Consider the following 16,646-nt stretch of genomic DNA (forward strand, 5'->3'; position numbering starts at 1 on the left):
TATAGTCTCATACTTCCGGTAGGGGTTAGCCAGTCATGCAATTTGTTGGTGATGTGTATGTTCATAATGTGTTGGTAAAACCAGCCTCCCAGAACCATGAATGTGTTCAATGCTGCACGTACTGTGCATTTTATGTTGAGTTTTTGGTACTGTCCTAGAAGTAGGACACCAGAGATAAAAAACAAAATCAGGAATATCACACCATATTCAGGTCAGTTGGAAGACAGTTGGAGGTACATTAAATTTGTCTTGTAAATATCTTGTCAACGCACCCCTAACAATTTCTACATAACTCCTTTAGGGATTATCAGTAGACCAGGGACTGCAAATTATGGGCTAGAACAGCCAAAGTTCAAAAATAGTTGGACAATGATTTCAATTGTTGGTTCAATTGGTGAGACCTCACTTGTAGTATTGTGCACAGTACTGGATATCGATACTTTGGAGAGAGTTCAGAGACGGGCTACTAAACTAGTTCATTGATTGGAACATTTAAATATAAAGGTAATCAACACAGTAAAAGAGGAGACTATATGTTTAATGAATAACAACTACCACAACAAGAGGACATAGTCTTAAATTAGATGGGCAAAGGTTTAAACATAATTTCAGGAAGTATTACTTTACTGAGAAGGAAGTGGATGCATGGAATAGCCTTTATTTTTTATTATTTTTGTTTTTACACACTACTCTTAGGTTTGCCACCTGACTGGTATTTTACTGGCACAGCTGGTATTTAAGGCTGCCTGCAATACAATTGCAGGTATTTTTCTCAGTATAAACGGAGATTACTCTGCAATACCAGCACCGGCCAGTAGGGGTCACTGTGTGTGTGGAGAGAGGCAAGGATAGGAAGATACAGCATCTCCCTGCCTCTCTCTACTACTCACTGATCCGTGGGGGAGCAGCTACACAGCACAGAGTCCAGACAGCAGCTCTACAGCTCAGGTAAGCGAGGGATGGGGGAAAGGCTGCAGGAAGACATGGGGACACTGAGACACTATGGGACACATGGGGATACAAACACTAGGGGACACTGGGAGACCTGTGGACACTGAGATACATGGGGACACTAAGACGCTAGGGGACACTGTGAGACATGGGGACGTTGAGACACATGGGGATGCTGTGAGACATAGGGACATTGGGAGACAGTTAGACACTAGGAACACAGTGTCCCCATGTCTCCCAGTGTCTGTGTCCCTAGTGTCTCAGTGTCCCCATTTCTCCCAGTTTCCCTAAATGTCTCAGTGTCCCCATGTCTCCCAGTGTCCCCGAGTCTCTCAGTGTCCCCGGGTCTCTCAGTGTCCCCATGTCTCTCAGTGTTCCTGGGTCTCTCAGTGTCCCCATATCTCACTGTGTCCCCATGTCTCACTGTGTCCCCAGTATCCTAGTGACATGGGGACACACTGAGACATTGGGGCACTGGGATAAATGGGGACACTGGGAGACTAGGGGACTGGGCGACATGGGGACAGTGACACTGTGAAACATAGGGACACTGAGACACTGGGTGACTTGCGAGACAGACACTGGGAGACACTGGGAGCAATCCATCTATACAGCAGAATCAAACTGTGAGTAGTTTGTTGGTGATTTTACAGAATTTTCTCTGATGTCACTCATTGTGATTTACATCATGTGATGTCACGCATAACTGATTAATTATACAAATGATTAAGGCTGGTATTTTTTCCAAGAAAGGTGGCAACCCTAACTACTCTTCACATACTCTTGCTTAAAGGAGCACTATAGGGTCAGGAACACAATCATGTATTCCTGACCCTATTATGTTAAAACCACCACCCTGGCCCCTTCTTGCCTCCCTAAATATAGTAAAATATTACTTGAATTCAAGTCTGCAGCTGCTGGCTCTGCCTCTGAACTGACTGTCTGCTGACATCATCAGAAGTGGTGGTCTGAGCAAATTAGAATACTTCCCCATAGGATTGGCTGAGACTGTCAACTAGGCAGATCAGGGGCAGAGCCAGCACAAGTCCAACATAGCCCTGGCCAATCAGCATCTCCTCATAAAGATAAATTGAATCTATGCATCTCTATGAGGAAAGTTCAGTGTCTGCATGCAGAGGGTGGAGACACTGAATTGCTTTTCTGCACACTAGGCACTACTGCCCCAAGAAGCACCTCTAGCAGCCATCTAAGGAGTGGCCAGTGGAGGTATTTTCTCTGAAAAGACAGTGTTTACTGCAAAAAGCCTGAATGGAATGATTCTACTTACCAGAACAAATATAATAAGCTGTAGTTGTTCTGGTGACTATAGTTTCCCTTTAAGTTTGGAAGCTTAAGAGGGATGTATGGGAACAAAACTTGTGTGGGCTGGCTGACAATAAAATGAGTTTAGATAATGCAGACGTTGGTCTCTCTAACACTGTGGCATGTCCCATTTCTTCTACACTCACTACATCTACCTGTTATCTGTCTCAGACTATATACCAGGAACTTCTGCCTGCTAGTTAGAAGGTAAGGAGACAAGTGGACCAGCGAGTGCTAGGGGACAGTCCTTAGAAAGCATGGAGTGAGCGCATCATTAGACGCATTTATGTCAAGCCCAGGGTGCTGCCTGCATAGTATGCCCTTAGTTGGGCAGCCTGCATGATTGGCGGGCAGTCTGACATGCATTCATGCTAGGCTGTCCTTCAAATTCTTTGGGCAGACATGCCCCCTTTTTAGGCATGTTCTCCCCTTTTGGCAGGTCTGGTCACGTGATTCGCATCAGTGGCCCACCCTTTTACCCCGCCCATTGACTTCCTGCTTCACTGGACACTGCTGTTAGGGGTATGGATTTACTTGAAAGATGCAAGCATAAATTAGAGAGATTAGCATATAGTATGTGTTTTCGTATAGCTGCATCCTTTGAGTTTCCCTCCAACACCATCTCCATCATATACATGACAGCACCAGGCCCACTGGGCTCTTAATCCGGCCCTGCAGTGAGGGAGCGTACGCATGTGTGGGATAGGCATAAGGCTATCGTAGATATAAGATAAGGCCAGGGACTATGGTTATTATCAGCTGTCACGTTTTGTTTCTATCTATGTTTCTATGTTTCAATTCAGATATTTTTAACCTGAAATTTGCATTTTCTTTGTCAGTTCTCTACAATTTCTGCTTTTGGGAATATAGCAATGTTATATTTAGCAACACACAAACATTTGCATTCCATTTATATTAAGGCATTCCAAAGCATACTGTATTTTATTTTTTGTCGTACCTTAGTATATTCATAACATTTTATTTAAATGTATTTTATCAAGACATGTGATTACAAACTTCAAATCAATGTTTGGTAGGAGAATCTAATAGAAGTGGCCACGTGAACTGGAACATAATATTTACTTACGGGTTCTACAAATTCAAACTTCTTCTTTTCCTGGACCTCTTGCACTTTAAATATATACTCCAGAGAGGCATCGGAGAAGTTCTGATGTTCTCTGTCGATCAATGTATCAGCCTGTAATGAAGCAAACGCAGTTAACAGGAAGCTGCACTTTGTGCTCTTGTACAAAATGATTATTGTCCCCCTGGTGCTTAGGTCAGAGAAGGGTGATCTGTGTTAAAACAATCAGTTTTTGTTTCTTATTACTCAGGTTCTTACTTTTCTGCTGACATTAGAGAAAGAACATGGTTATTATGGGTAAGTACTGACTTGGTAGATTCGGGGAATGATTTAACCGTTTAATCAATCCAGTAAATTCAGACTAAGCAAAGCAAAAATAAAACAAGAGGAGGTGAAAAAAAATCTATTGACTTCCACCATTTACGTACAGGGTTATTATTTTTATTTTTTTTGCTTAAGTGAGATTTCATAGTGATTTCAAAGTCAATTTCAATTCTAAGGCCATTCTAGTTAAATTGTAAAAAATGTCCATCGTCTATGCTTTAATTTAGCTACTATGGGGTAAAATTTTAAATTTACTTAGAATTCACTTTGAATTATCACTTAAGTAAATAATAGATTTATGTATTCTGTTTCGGATGAATTGCAATTAGGCCAAATTTTGGGTAATCTGTGATCCGCCGTTAATCCCAAACTCTGAGACACTATACAAACGTGTCACGGGTACATAAAAGACTTGTGCATGGCAAAAAATGTTTGTCTAAAAAAAAAACGTTTGTTTCAGGCAACAGGGATTTCGGCCATGAGGTGCGTGAAGTCCCAAATTCAGATGACACGTGGTTTGTCTGAAACCAACCCAACACACATACCCCAGTAATGCTGCCATAAATTGGGATTTTAACTCAGAATCACCATCTGACTTGTCCATTGGCCATTTTCTATTTGTTGCATGATACATGCATATTGCTGAATCTCAATTCATCTGAAACCGAATGCACAAATAGCGAGTGAACTTTATTCCGTCATCAAATAGAGGTGACTCAGTTACTTTCAATATGTATTGTTTCTGCTTCATGTAGATTGATATAGACATTATAAGTGCAGAAATGTTGCCAGGTCCACTCTGTTGGGTTTTGGAATAAATTACACTCACTGAAGAAGCATGTGTTGCTGAGTATTTAATTGTTTACTGAGTGGCTTAGGATAATATTATCCATTGGTTTCCATTGTGATTGTTCTATATTTAACATTTTGCCCATACTTGCCCACAAAATTTTGCCTCACACTTCCCTCCCCCACAAAATAGCTCAGAATAGCAAATCTCCAGGGTTTGTTACTTTTACTGGAACATTATTCTGGTTTAGGAAATGGTTGGGATCACTCTTCTTTAACCAGCAGGTTTACATCATCATTGCATTTTTAACTCGAATAAAAATGCATATTTCAACAACTTTTATAGCAAGACCATGGGCGTAGGAAGTGGAGGGGATGGGGGGGACGCATCCCCCTCAGCAAATCATGCGGGGGGGACAGGTTATGGGGAAATCCCCCCAAGCTCCGCCGGCCCCCCTCATGCTGCAGCCGCCCGAGCGCTCTGCAGAGAGCCTCAGGCGGCTGCAGCTTTGCCCGGGCTGGTGCGTCCATGAGGGCCACCGCCCGGGCGCAGCACGAGGAGAGGGGCTGACAGGAGGTAAGCGCTCAGCGCTCCCTCCAGTCACTCCCTCACTGTAGCGTGGCCGAGCCCTGTATGGTCCGCGGGTACAGGGAGCATCTGTCTCCTGTACCTGGCCGGACTAACAGGAAGTGCACACTGAGTGCACTGAGTGTGCACTTCCTTTTAGTCCGGCCGGGTACAGGAAACAAAAGCTCCCTGTACCCGCGGACCATACAGGGCTCGGCCACGCTACAACAGAGGTAGGGGAGGAAGAGAATGACAAGGGAGGGAGGGGGAGAAAAAAAGAGAGTGACAAGGGAGGGAGGGGGATACAAAAGAGAGTGACAAGGGAGGGAGGGGGAGAAAGAGTGACAAGGGAGGGAGGGAGGGGGAGAAAGTGACAAGGGAGGGAGAGAGGGAGGGAGAGAGAGCGACAAGGGAGGGAGGGGGGGAAAGAGAGTGACGAGGGAGGGAGGGGGAGAAAGATAGTGACAAGGGAGGGAGGGAGGGGGAGAAAGTGACAAGGGAGGGAGAGAGGGAGGGAGAGAGAGTGACAAGGGAGGGAGGGGGGGAAAGAGAGTGACGAGGGAGGGAGGGGGAGAAAGAGAGTGACAAGGGAGGGAGGGAGGGGGAGAAAGAGAGTGACAAGGGAGGGAGGGGGAGAAAAAGAGTGACAAGAGAGGGAGGGGGAGAAAGAGAGTGACAAGGGAGGGAGGGGGAGAAAGAGAGTGACAAGGGAGGGAGGGGGAGAAAGAGAGTGACAAGGGAGGGAGGGGGAGAAAGAGAGTGACAAGGGAGGGAGGGGGAGAAAGAGAGTGACAAGGGAGGGAGGGGGATAAAGAGAGTGACAAGGGAGGGAGGGGGATAAAGAGAGTGACAATGGAGGGAGGGAGGGGGAGAAAGAGAGTGACAAGGGAGGGAGAAAGAGAGTGACAAGGGAGGGAGAAAGAGAGTGACAAGGGAGGGACGGGGAGAAAGAGAGTGACAAGGGAGGGAGGGGGAGAAAGAGAGTGACAAGGGAGGGAGGGGGAGAAAGAGAGTGACACTGAGTGTGCACTTTCTTTTAGTCCGGCCGGGTACAGGAAACAAAAGCTCCCTGTACCCGCGGACCATACAGGGCTCGGCCACGCTACAACAGAGGTAGGGGAGGAAGAGAATGACAAGGGAGGGAGGGGGAGAAAAAAAGAGAGTGACAAGGGAGGGAGGGGGATACAAAAGAGAGTGACAAGGGAGGGAGGGAGGGGGAGAAAGTGACAAGGGAGGGAGAGAGGGAGGGAGAGAAAGAGTGACAAGGGAGGGAGGGAGGGAGGGAGGGGGAGAAAGAGAGTGACAAGGGAGGGAGGGAGGGGGAGAAAGAGAGTGACAAGGGAGGGAGGGAGGGGGAGAAAGAGAGTGACAAGGGAGGGAGGGGGAGAAAGAAAGTGACAAGGGAGGGAGAAAGAGAGTGACAAGGGAAGGAGGGGGAGAAAGAGTGACAAGGGAGGGAGGGGGTGAAAGAGAGTGACAAGGGAGGGGGGGAGTAAGAAAGTGACAAGGGAGGGAGGGGGAATAAGAAAGCGACAAGGGAGGGAGGGAGGGGGAGAAAGAGTGACAAGGGAGGGGGAGAAAGAGTGACAAGGGAGGGGGAAAAAGAGAAATAGTGACAAGGGAGGGAGGGGGAGAAAGAGTGACAAGGGAGGGAGGGGGAGAAAGAAAGTGACAAGGGAGGGAGGGAGGGGGAGAAAGAAAGTGACAAGGGAGGGAGGGAGGGGGAGAAAGAGAGTGACAAGGGAGGGAGAGAGATTAACATCCATCACACACACACACAATCATGCAACCCTTACACACACAGAAACACACAATGCATTCCTTACACACACTCAATGCACCCCGTGCACACACACACACACACAGGAGGGAGGGTTAGAAAGAAAGTGACAAGGGAGGGAGGGAGGGGGAGAAAGAGAGTGACAAGGGAGGGAGAGAGATTGACATCCATCACACAATCACACAATCATGCAACCCTTACAGACACAGATACACACAATGCATTCCTTACACACACTCAATGCACCCCGTACACACACTCAATGCACCCCTTACAGACGCACACACTGCATCCCGTACATACACAGAAACACACCTTGCAGCCCTTACACATACAAACACAGATTCACACAATTAATTCCTTACACACATATCAGGACATCCCCTACACACTCCACCCCCTGTGAACAAACTCATTGGTGGAACATGAAGGTGGACCCTGGGACCCAGACCTTGAGATGTGTAAAGGGCCCCCCAAAAATGCTTCCCGTTCTCCCAGAACATTGATTTTTGTGACCACAGTTATAAACAGCCTCCAGAGAGCCTGTTCTACACCAGACCAGTGGAGCCAGACTGCAGCTAGAGCCCATCATCATCCTCATCTGGTTGTAAGTAGGCAATCTAGCATATTATTTGTGGCACTAATCTCTAATTTACCTCACATTAAAGAAACACTATAGTCCCCAGAACCACTGCAGCTTAATGTAGTGGTTCTGGTGTCTATAGCCTGTCCCTGCAGGCCTTTTAATGTAAACACGGCGGCACTCCAGCACTGGCGTTAGTTAACATGGCAGAAAAATAATTGGAAAGGGTTAGGGGGGCTACTAATAAGGATAGGGGGAGAGGGGTAGGTAGAAAAATAATTGGAAGGGTTTGGGGGGCTACTAATATGGATGGGAGGAGGGGGGAGGTAGAAAAATTATTGGAAGGGGTTAGGGGAGTACTAATATGAATGGAAGAGGTAGGGTGGGTTCTAATATGCATGGAAGGGGTTAGGGAGTACTAATATGCATGGAAGGGGTTAGGGGGGTACTAATATGCATGGAAGGGGTAGGGGGTTAATATGCATGGAACGGGTAGGTGGGGTTCTTTTGTGCATGGAGGGGGTAGGGGTGGTTCTAATATTCATGGGAAGGGTAGGGGTGGTTCTAATCAGGAGGATCCTGGCGCTGTATCCAGGTAAGTAAAACCCCTTCCCTGTAGTGACCCTTTAATGTTATTATTTAATCATATATATAGCGACTGCAAATTCCGTAGCGCTGTACAATGGGATAAACAACGCCTAGTTTACGGAATAAGAATATACCCGGTGAGTAAAAATGCTATCCCCCCCCCCCCCAGATTTTTTTTTATTCCTACGCCCATGAGCAAGACTGCTACATTAAGGAAGTAAGAGTGTGGGGAAGAAGGAGGTACAGAGGTCTTAGTACACATGTACTTAGCATACATGTATTCTTTGCAAGCTGCTATAGCAGTCTGTTAAGACACTAACACTCCAGGTGCTTAATATACATGTGTATCTATCTATTGTACCCACAAAATACATGATTTTACATTCTGAAGTGGTATTATTTGGACGCTGCATCCTTACAGAGACGCGTATTTAGGAAACACTTTGTTTCTGTTTATGCAGCCCTAGCAACACCTCACCTGCCTGTGACAAAACTTGCTTTAGACGTTTTTATCTTCTGCTCTTTAAATTTAATTTTAAATCATGCACAGGATGCTCCAACAGGGCCTACAAGGCTCTTAATAGAGCAGGAGATATGGATTTCTAAACAGATTGTGCAATAAAGGAAGTGTAAACATTAGATAGCACTTTACAGGAAGTGTTTAGGAAGACTGTAGGGAGGTGTGATTTGGGCTGTATAAACAATGTGACTGAAATGGCAGAGAATTGAGCAGTGAGACTGCAGAGGCATGACCTATACACCTAAACTGCTCCATTAAGCTAATGTTGTTTTGATGCCTATGATATCTCTTAAAGTATGAAGGTCTTGTGAATAGATATTTGGTATGAGGGTAGTATATAAGACTTTAGGAAAATTTCCTAATTTGGAAATTAATGTGGACACAGACACTACAGAGGGGCATGTTCAGAGCTATAATAAGAAATCCTGAAAGTAATTTATTTTAATAAAGTATTAAATACTGCTTTGCTATGACAATTAGAAGATTATGTTGGATTAAATACATAAACTATACCCAGGTTACAGTACTGGCTAATATGTATTCATAGATTCTCTAACATTATACTGGTATATTTATTTATAATTAAAAAGTAAAAAACATATCACCAATATTTGCATGTCTGTTAATGATAAATGCAAACTATGGATACATTTAAACCAATTAAAAAGGACCTGTCCCATCCACCAGAATTTCGTACATATTTTAAACTAAACAGGCTGTCTTAAACATAAATATATTTTATTAATAACATTATGCATCAAATATTGTTTCTACATTTTTTCCAAAGGCTTCTTATGCAAATTAACCCTGTCAATTTCTGGGATAAGGCAGTCGAAAATGCATTACACAACAGAAGCTTAATTTGCATTAGGAACCTTTTAAAAACATACAGTACTAGCAATCTCTGAGATCTAATAACTTAAAATCCTGTAGCCCCATGTAGCAAAAGCACAGCTTAGTGGAAAAGGGCCTTGACAGGGGTTAGGAGGCGGGCTTAGGAGGAAGGAAGCAGGGATTGGAGTTATGGGTAAGTGGGCTGGCTATTTAAATAGGCAACTATTTTAGAGCAATCACTTTTAATTCCTACCTGGCTGAGTTTGTGTGCACTCCTGTGCTCATAGATTTGGCCTGGTGGGTTTTTTCTCTTCTTTTCGTTGCTGCAGGGCCATGGGTGATGTGGAGAGGCTGCTTGCAGGGATCCGGTCGGCGGCCCGGAATCAAGGAGTGGACTGGCTGCGGGCTCAACTTGGACCGGTCCTGGCGTTGGCGGAGGATCCGGGGAGAGGACGTCCTGTGAGGGCCAGGAGGCTACCGAGGAGGCTGAGCCCGGGCGCTGGGCCCGGTGAAGATATCCCTGGGGTCCGCAGGCCAGCGGGAGCAGGCCGTGGCAGGCACGGCGGCCGCTTGGTTGAGGCACCGCCTCCCAGTGCGCCGCCGGGGCCTAGGAGGACCATCGCCCCGAACCTCGGCTCTGGATCTGGCGCAGACGGCCCCGGTGACGGTATGGCGGATAGAGCGGGCCGCAGCAGGTCCGGCAGCCGCGTGGTCGAGGCCCGGCCTCCCTGCGTGCTGCCGGGACCTCGGATACTTGCCACGTGGCGGGCGGCCGCCCGGACTGGTGACGGCGCGGCTCCCAGGTCGGTAGAGGCCGCACCAGGAGCAGAGCCTGCTGCTGAGGTCGGGCGGTCCCCTGGGGTGCCCAGAGGTGTGGGATCGCGGCCCAGGAGGGTGCCCCCTCCAGTGGAGGCCCTGGATGTCGGGACCAGAGCGGGGCAGACGCACACCAGGTCCCTGGAACAGCAGGCGAGTCCGGGGGGCTCCGTCAGGCGCCCCCTGGGCGAGCAGGACAAAGGGGTTGCCCGGAGAGGGAGCCATAGGCGGGGGGAGGGAGCAGACAGGCACCTACTGGAGCTCTAGGAGAGGGAGGGGAGCTTAGGGGGCAAGGTGTCTGGGCTAGCTTCTGTTGGGTCTGGGGTGGAGATACGTGGGGTGTCTCGGGGAAGGGGGGGGTCCCCCTTGGGGGCTGGGACTGGGTCTGCACACCAAGGGCAGTTAGGTTCACATAGGGTGAGGAGGTCAGCTGAAGGGGCAGTGGCTGGGCGGGAGGTGCTGGTCCAGGGTGGGTACTACAGCCAGGGTTAGGGCCAGGAGGGCTAGGGGCGGGTCACGACGCAACCAGTCCACTTCCGATAGCTCTGTGGGGGAGAGCCCCCAGGCATGGTAGATGGGGGCGGTCCTCGGGTAGGGATGGTAGGAGTCATAGTCCCGGGGGGGGGGGGGGGCTGCCCGGGCCTCTAAGGCACATGGCAAAAGGGCCACGCGGCGGGAGGCTTTGGTGGCTGGCAGGCGCTGCCTGGGGCAGGACGGGAGGGTGGCAAGGGAACGGTTCACCCTACCCAGGTGAGTGAGCGGGCTGAGTTGACCGGAGGGGGGGTCCCCGAGGTGGGCCGGCAACATGCATATGTGTCGTTTGCGGGTCCGCTGGGGGTACACCTCAAACTGGAGGTGAAGGAAAAGATCTGGAAAGGTGAATTCTGTGAGATCTTTTCCCTTCTCCATTTGGAAGAATTTATCGACCTCAAAGAGGAAGATAAAAAAGATGAAAAGAAGGAGGAGGAAGAGAAACGGAAGCGATATCGGAAGATACCGAATTCCTTCCGGAACTGGTTACGGGCGTTTTTCGTGCTGGGCAGTGTATTGGGCGAGAAATCCCCCGGTTTATGCTCCTCCCTGTTCTGCTACTTGGATGGAATCTGGGAAGCGTACCGCACCTATGGCGGATTGGCATGGTGGCGGTACGATGAGCAGTTTCGGCAGCGGCTGGCGGCCAACCCAGGTATGAGGTGGGACCAAATGGACCTACCTCTTTGGATGAAACTAATGATGGCGCAGAAAGCGCAGCCCTTTAAGCACACGGCCGGCGCTTTAAGCACATGGCCTCGTCGGCTGCCTTGCAAAAGGGCTTCTGCTGGCTCTTCAACGAGGGCCAGTGCAAATGGGGAGCCACCTGCCGCTTTAAACATGAGTGTTCCGGCTGTGGTGGTTCCCACGGGCTCAACCGATGTTTTAAGAAGGGGAAGTCGGGTCCCTACCGCAGCCGGGGGAGGTGGGGCTTCACCTGCCTCGGGGCTTCACACCGGTGAGGCTCGATGCGATGGAGCCATGGCTAGGCCGCTACGGTAACAGGGCGGATGCCGCGGTGCTCAAGGAGGGCTTTGAGCACGGGTTCTTTATCCCCTTCCGGGACAGGGTTGGGACGGGGGGACTGCGCAACCTAAGGTCGGTGGCGGAGTTCCCATCAGTAGTACGGGACAAATTGGGTAAAGAGGTGCAGCTGGGTAGGATGGCGGGACTGTTCCCGGTACCGCCGTTGGAGGGTCTCAGGGTTTCCCCCCTTGGGGTGGTCCCTAAGAAGGAGCCGGGTAAGTTTAGGCTCATTCACCACCTCTCCTATCCAAAAGGAGCATCGGTGAACGACGATATCGACAGGGATCTGTGCTCGGTCTCTTATGCATCATTCGACCGGGCGGTCGAGCTGGTAAGAAGGGCCGGGTGCGGGGTGCTGATGGCTAAGGTGGACATTGAGGACGCCTTTCGGCTGCTCCCGGTCCACCCGGCTTGTCATCACCTGTTGGGGTGCTTCTTCGAAGGGGGATATTACGTAGACCTATGCCTCCTGATGGGTTATTCTATCTCTTGCGCTTACTTCGAGAAATTCAGTTCCTTTCTCGAATGGGTGGTGCGGGTGGAATCGGGAAGCGGTGCGGTGGTGCACTACCTGGATGACTTTCTCTGCGTGGGGCCGGCAGAATCCCCGGCGTGCCTGCACGTGCTGAGCACTGTCGAATGGGTGGCGGGCCACTTCGGGGTACCACTGGCAATGGAAAAAACGGGCCCGACGGCCTGCCTTAGATTCCTAGGACTGGAGATAGATTCTAGGCTCGGGGAGTGTCGGTTGACAGTGACGAAATTGGAGGGTCTGCGGGGTACAGTGACAGCGGTGGCGCAAGCTTGCAAGGTTACCCTGCGTCAACTGCAATCGCTGGTTGGATTGCTCAACTTTGCATGCCGGGTGATCCCGATGGGTAGGGTATTTAGCCGCAGCCTGTCGGCCGTGACGGCGGGGGTGTGCTCCCCACACCATTTCATTAGAGTGTCGATGTCTATGCGGGCCGACTTGGCGGTGTGGATACTTTCCTGCGGGACTTTAATGGGACGGTGTTTTTTCGGCAGGAGGGTGTATCTGCGGCGGAATTGGAACTGTTCACCGACGCGTCGGGTAGCGTTGGTTTTGGGGCCTACTTCGGGGGGAAATGGTGTGCGGAGAGATGGCCAGAGGCATGGGGGCTGAGCCCCCTCATGCGTAACCTGGCTTTCTTGGAACTATTCCCGCTGGTCGTTGCGATGGCTCTGTGGGGAAACGGGCTGAGGGATCGGAAGGTGATCTTCTTCTCGGACAACATGTCCGTAGTGCATGCAGTCAATAACCAGTCCGCAGCGTTGAAACCGGTGGTTCGGCTGCTGCGGCGTCTTGTTTTGATGTGTATGTCACTTAACGTAGTCTTTCGCGCGCGCCATGTGCCCAGGTATTTGAATGAAGTGGCTGGCGCTTTATCTCGTTTTCAGTGGTCCCGATTCCGGAAGGCGGCTGCGGAGGCACTGGAAACGGGCCAGAAGTGCCCAGACGAGATATGGCAACTAGGAACGTCTTGCTTGGGGGACTAGTACAGGCTTCGCTGGCGCCGGCCACTTGGGCCGCCTACAATAAGGTTTGGATTTCTTGGGAGCATTAACTACGTGGGCTGGATCAAGTGTTAGTGGGGGAATCACTCCTAGACGCCTTCTTGTGGTTTGCCTTTCGGCTACTTGCGGGGGAGGCGTCCCCCGCGGTGGTTGACACATCCATGGCGGCAATGGCGTTCTGGTTTAAGCTGGGAAGGAGGATCTGACTAAGACCTTCGTCATTAGGCAAGCGCTCAAAGGGTACCGAAAGGGACATAGATCTCCCGACACGAGGCGCCCGGTGTCAGTTCGGGTGCTGGGGGACCTAATACGGGTCTTGCCGGAGATTTGTTTCGACGGGTTTGAGGTGTCGCTGTTCCCGGCTGCTTTCCTCCTGGCCTTTTTCGGGGCCTTCCGGATTGGAGAATTGGTGAGTGCTACTCGAGCGGCTTCGGGGGGGCTGCAGTTTTCCGGTGTTCGGGTTCATGAATTGTTCATGAATTGTAGAGAACTGACAATTCTCACCAAAATGGAAATAGTCAAAGAGTTGGATTGTTCTGGACTCTAATTGAATTTCTCTTGTCAATTCCCAACATGTTCCTGTTTAGTGAATAACTTATTGTGACTTTACATTGAAATGTGTTTTGTTTTCCTTGTCCCCTCTGTTATCATCACAGTGGTGCAAGGTTTGAAAAAAATTCTTTGTTTTAAAGTTTTTGTTTCAAAGTTTTTTCTTCTCTTTCGTTTTCCTCTTCTTTCCTCATAAACCCCTTGGTATTGTATTTGATTGCTGACTGGCTTAACACCATTTTGTTCTTGAAAATTTTAAATGTATTATGGCTGCACTATTAACTGTAAAAATGTATTATCTTGCTTGTAACCATTTTGATCAGCCTTGAATAAAATATTGAAAAAAAGAGTCTGTTGATAAAACTGAGATTGTTGGTGGGTTTATGGAAGTATTGCTGCTTGCTGCCATTAAAGGATCACTATAGGGTCAGGAACACAAACATGTATTCTTGACCTTATAGTGTTAAAACCAATATCTAGCCCTCCTGCCCACCCTTGCTTACCTAAATATAGCAAATTCTTACTTGTATTCAAGTCTGCAGCTACTGCCTCTGCCCCTGAACTGCCTCTGTCTGCTGACATCATCAGAAGTAGTGGTCTAAAACAATCACAATGCTTCCCCATAGGCTTGGCTGAGACTGTTAAGGAGGCAGATCAGGGGCAGAGCCAGCACAAGTCAAACAAAGCCCTGGCCAATCAGCATCTCCTCATAGAGATTAATTGAATCAATGCATTTCTATGACGAACATTCAGTGTCTGCAAGCAGAGGGTGGAGACACGGAATGGCAGCGAGGCTCACACTGCAGCACTGCTCCAGGAACCACCTCTAGCAGTCATCTGAGAAGTGGCCAGTGGAGGTATCACTAGGCTGTAATGTGAACACTGCATTTTCTCTGAAAAGACCATGTTTACAGCAAAAACCCTGAAAGGAATGATTCTACTTACCTGAACAAATGCATTAAGCTGTAGTTGTTCTGTTGACTATAGTGTCCTTTTAAGGACAGAAGTCCATCGCCACCATAAGGCAAATAAGACATTGATCCATGCTCAAAGGTGACACACTGTATAATGTGGCTCAGTCAGGGGAACAAAAAATTCTTCCATGACCATCCTAATTCCTTTTTGTTGAATGGAATTTGTGGTTTGTACCTTTGGCAGTGGTAAATCACTGTTCAAGCACCCTCGTATTATGTTCTTAATTCATGTACGGAATTTGTTGATGCTTTATAAATAGCAATAATAATGTAGGCACACTGGCCTAGAGAGAGACTGAAAGCGATCAATGCATGTCAAAGCCTATTACAGTCACCCATTGTTCTTATGGTATAGCTAAGTAATTTTCGCCTTATCAATTCCTCCTGCCAGGGCTGGAATTCAGGCAGGGACTCTCATTCAGCTTCAAGGGATTACTACACTGAGCAAATACAAAACAAATATAAAATCACTTTATAGTGGATATACCCAAATGAAAAATAATTTAGTTGGAGTATATATGAAAACAGCTTGCAAAAACTGCAGATCTCTTGTCTGATGCCTTTTCAAACCCTTACATTATAACCCCAACCAGACTTTCTGTGGCTGTCCAATCACATGCAGCTCAATGAGACATCTTTGCAAGGAAGGAGCTCTGAGTCATTGTTGAGTCTAGCTCTACTGTGTTAACCAAACCAGGAAGTAACATGACCCGCTGTATGTTTTAGAGCCAGGAGGGTGTAACCAGGTTAATTATTAAAAGTGTCAAATTCCATTGAAATCTGAACTTTTTGCAAAGTGAAAAAAAAAGAGGACAAACTTTTCACACATAAAGGTTTTAGGGGTCTGGCGTGTCCCTTTAAGCTATTTGAAACTGTTTAACTTTGAATAGACGTATGGCACCAGGAGACTCCGGACACCATAACAATTTAAATGAGTGGTTAAGTGGTTATAGTGGCTAAAGTGCTTCTTTAAGTTTAAATACATAATAAATTAAATAATACATGAAACAAAACGATGAACTCTGAAATCTGAAATCCAGCAATTTGAAAGCAGAAAAAAGAAATACAGTACCTCTTGCAAGTGTGATTCTTTCTTTTTTGAAGACAAATTCAAGTGTTTTTCTAAAATTGAGTAATATTTCTCACTTTCTTTGTCAAACTTCTTTTTTCCATCCTAGGGGGGAATAGAAGAATATTGAAATTTAATAGGGCTGTTATTAGTAATTACTGTCTCTATAAGCTAATAGCATATTCTGTAATGAAGTACAAAAAGAATCCGATCATTTGTATTGATCATATATTAAACAAAACTCTTTTATTATTATTTTTTTTTTAAATGTAAGAAAAAAATCAAGCAAAAAAAAGCTCCCCCTCATTATGTAATGTGGCACTGTCAAGGGACATCTGGGAAACATATTGAACTGTCTGCAATAGTGTCTGCCTCCTGCAATATAGAATATGAAGTCAATTACTCTAACTCTGAGTTTCTTATTAGGGAAATATGTCATTGTGCTACACATTCCTAAAATCTTTTCCTGTCTGCCTTTGGAAAGTATAATTATTCCATATTGCGCAGCTTCTATTCTTAAAGAAATATATCAGTTAATATTTGTACTTAAGTTTGCAACTGCAGACAGGGGTCTCACAAATGTCTGCATCAACCAAACTAATCAATCTTGTAGGGTGTAATTTATTGGCGATATATAAATTCATTATACTGATAAAAGTATAAGAGCATTCTTACTCACTTTTGCATGACTTTGTAGATTTTTTTTTTTTTTTTTTAAATAGCGTTATGGTTATGGTGGGTACAGCCAGTTAGGGTCAAGGATCAACATTTTGTAAAACATGGAGCACTGTGGCTAGCAGT

The 16,646-nt window shown here is 47.4% G+C and overlaps 1 protein-coding gene across 1 annotated transcript in view; it reads right to left on the minus strand.

The window, feature by feature from the left end:
- Window positions 1–16,646, minus strand: part of ARHGAP42 (Rho GTPase activating protein 42) — a 310,577-nt gene that overhangs the window by 91,593 nt on the left and 202,338 nt on the right. Inside the window, exons 5-6 of the mRNA XM_063430497.1 lie at window positions 15,849–15,950; window positions 3,362–3,472 (exon numbers count right to left, since the gene is read on the minus strand). Coding sequence (XP_063286567.1) covers window positions 3,362–3,472; window positions 15,849–15,950 — 213 coding nt within the window. The remainder of the gene's footprint in view (window positions 1–3,361; window positions 3,473–15,848; window positions 15,951–16,646) is intronic.

Source organism: Pelobates fuscus, chromosome 1 (assembly GCF_036172605.1).
Source record: "Pelobates fuscus isolate aPelFus1 chromosome 1, aPelFus1.pri, whole genome shotgun sequence".
Taxonomy (NCBI): Eukaryota; Metazoa; Chordata; class Amphibia; order Anura; family Pelobatidae; genus Pelobates; species Pelobates fuscus.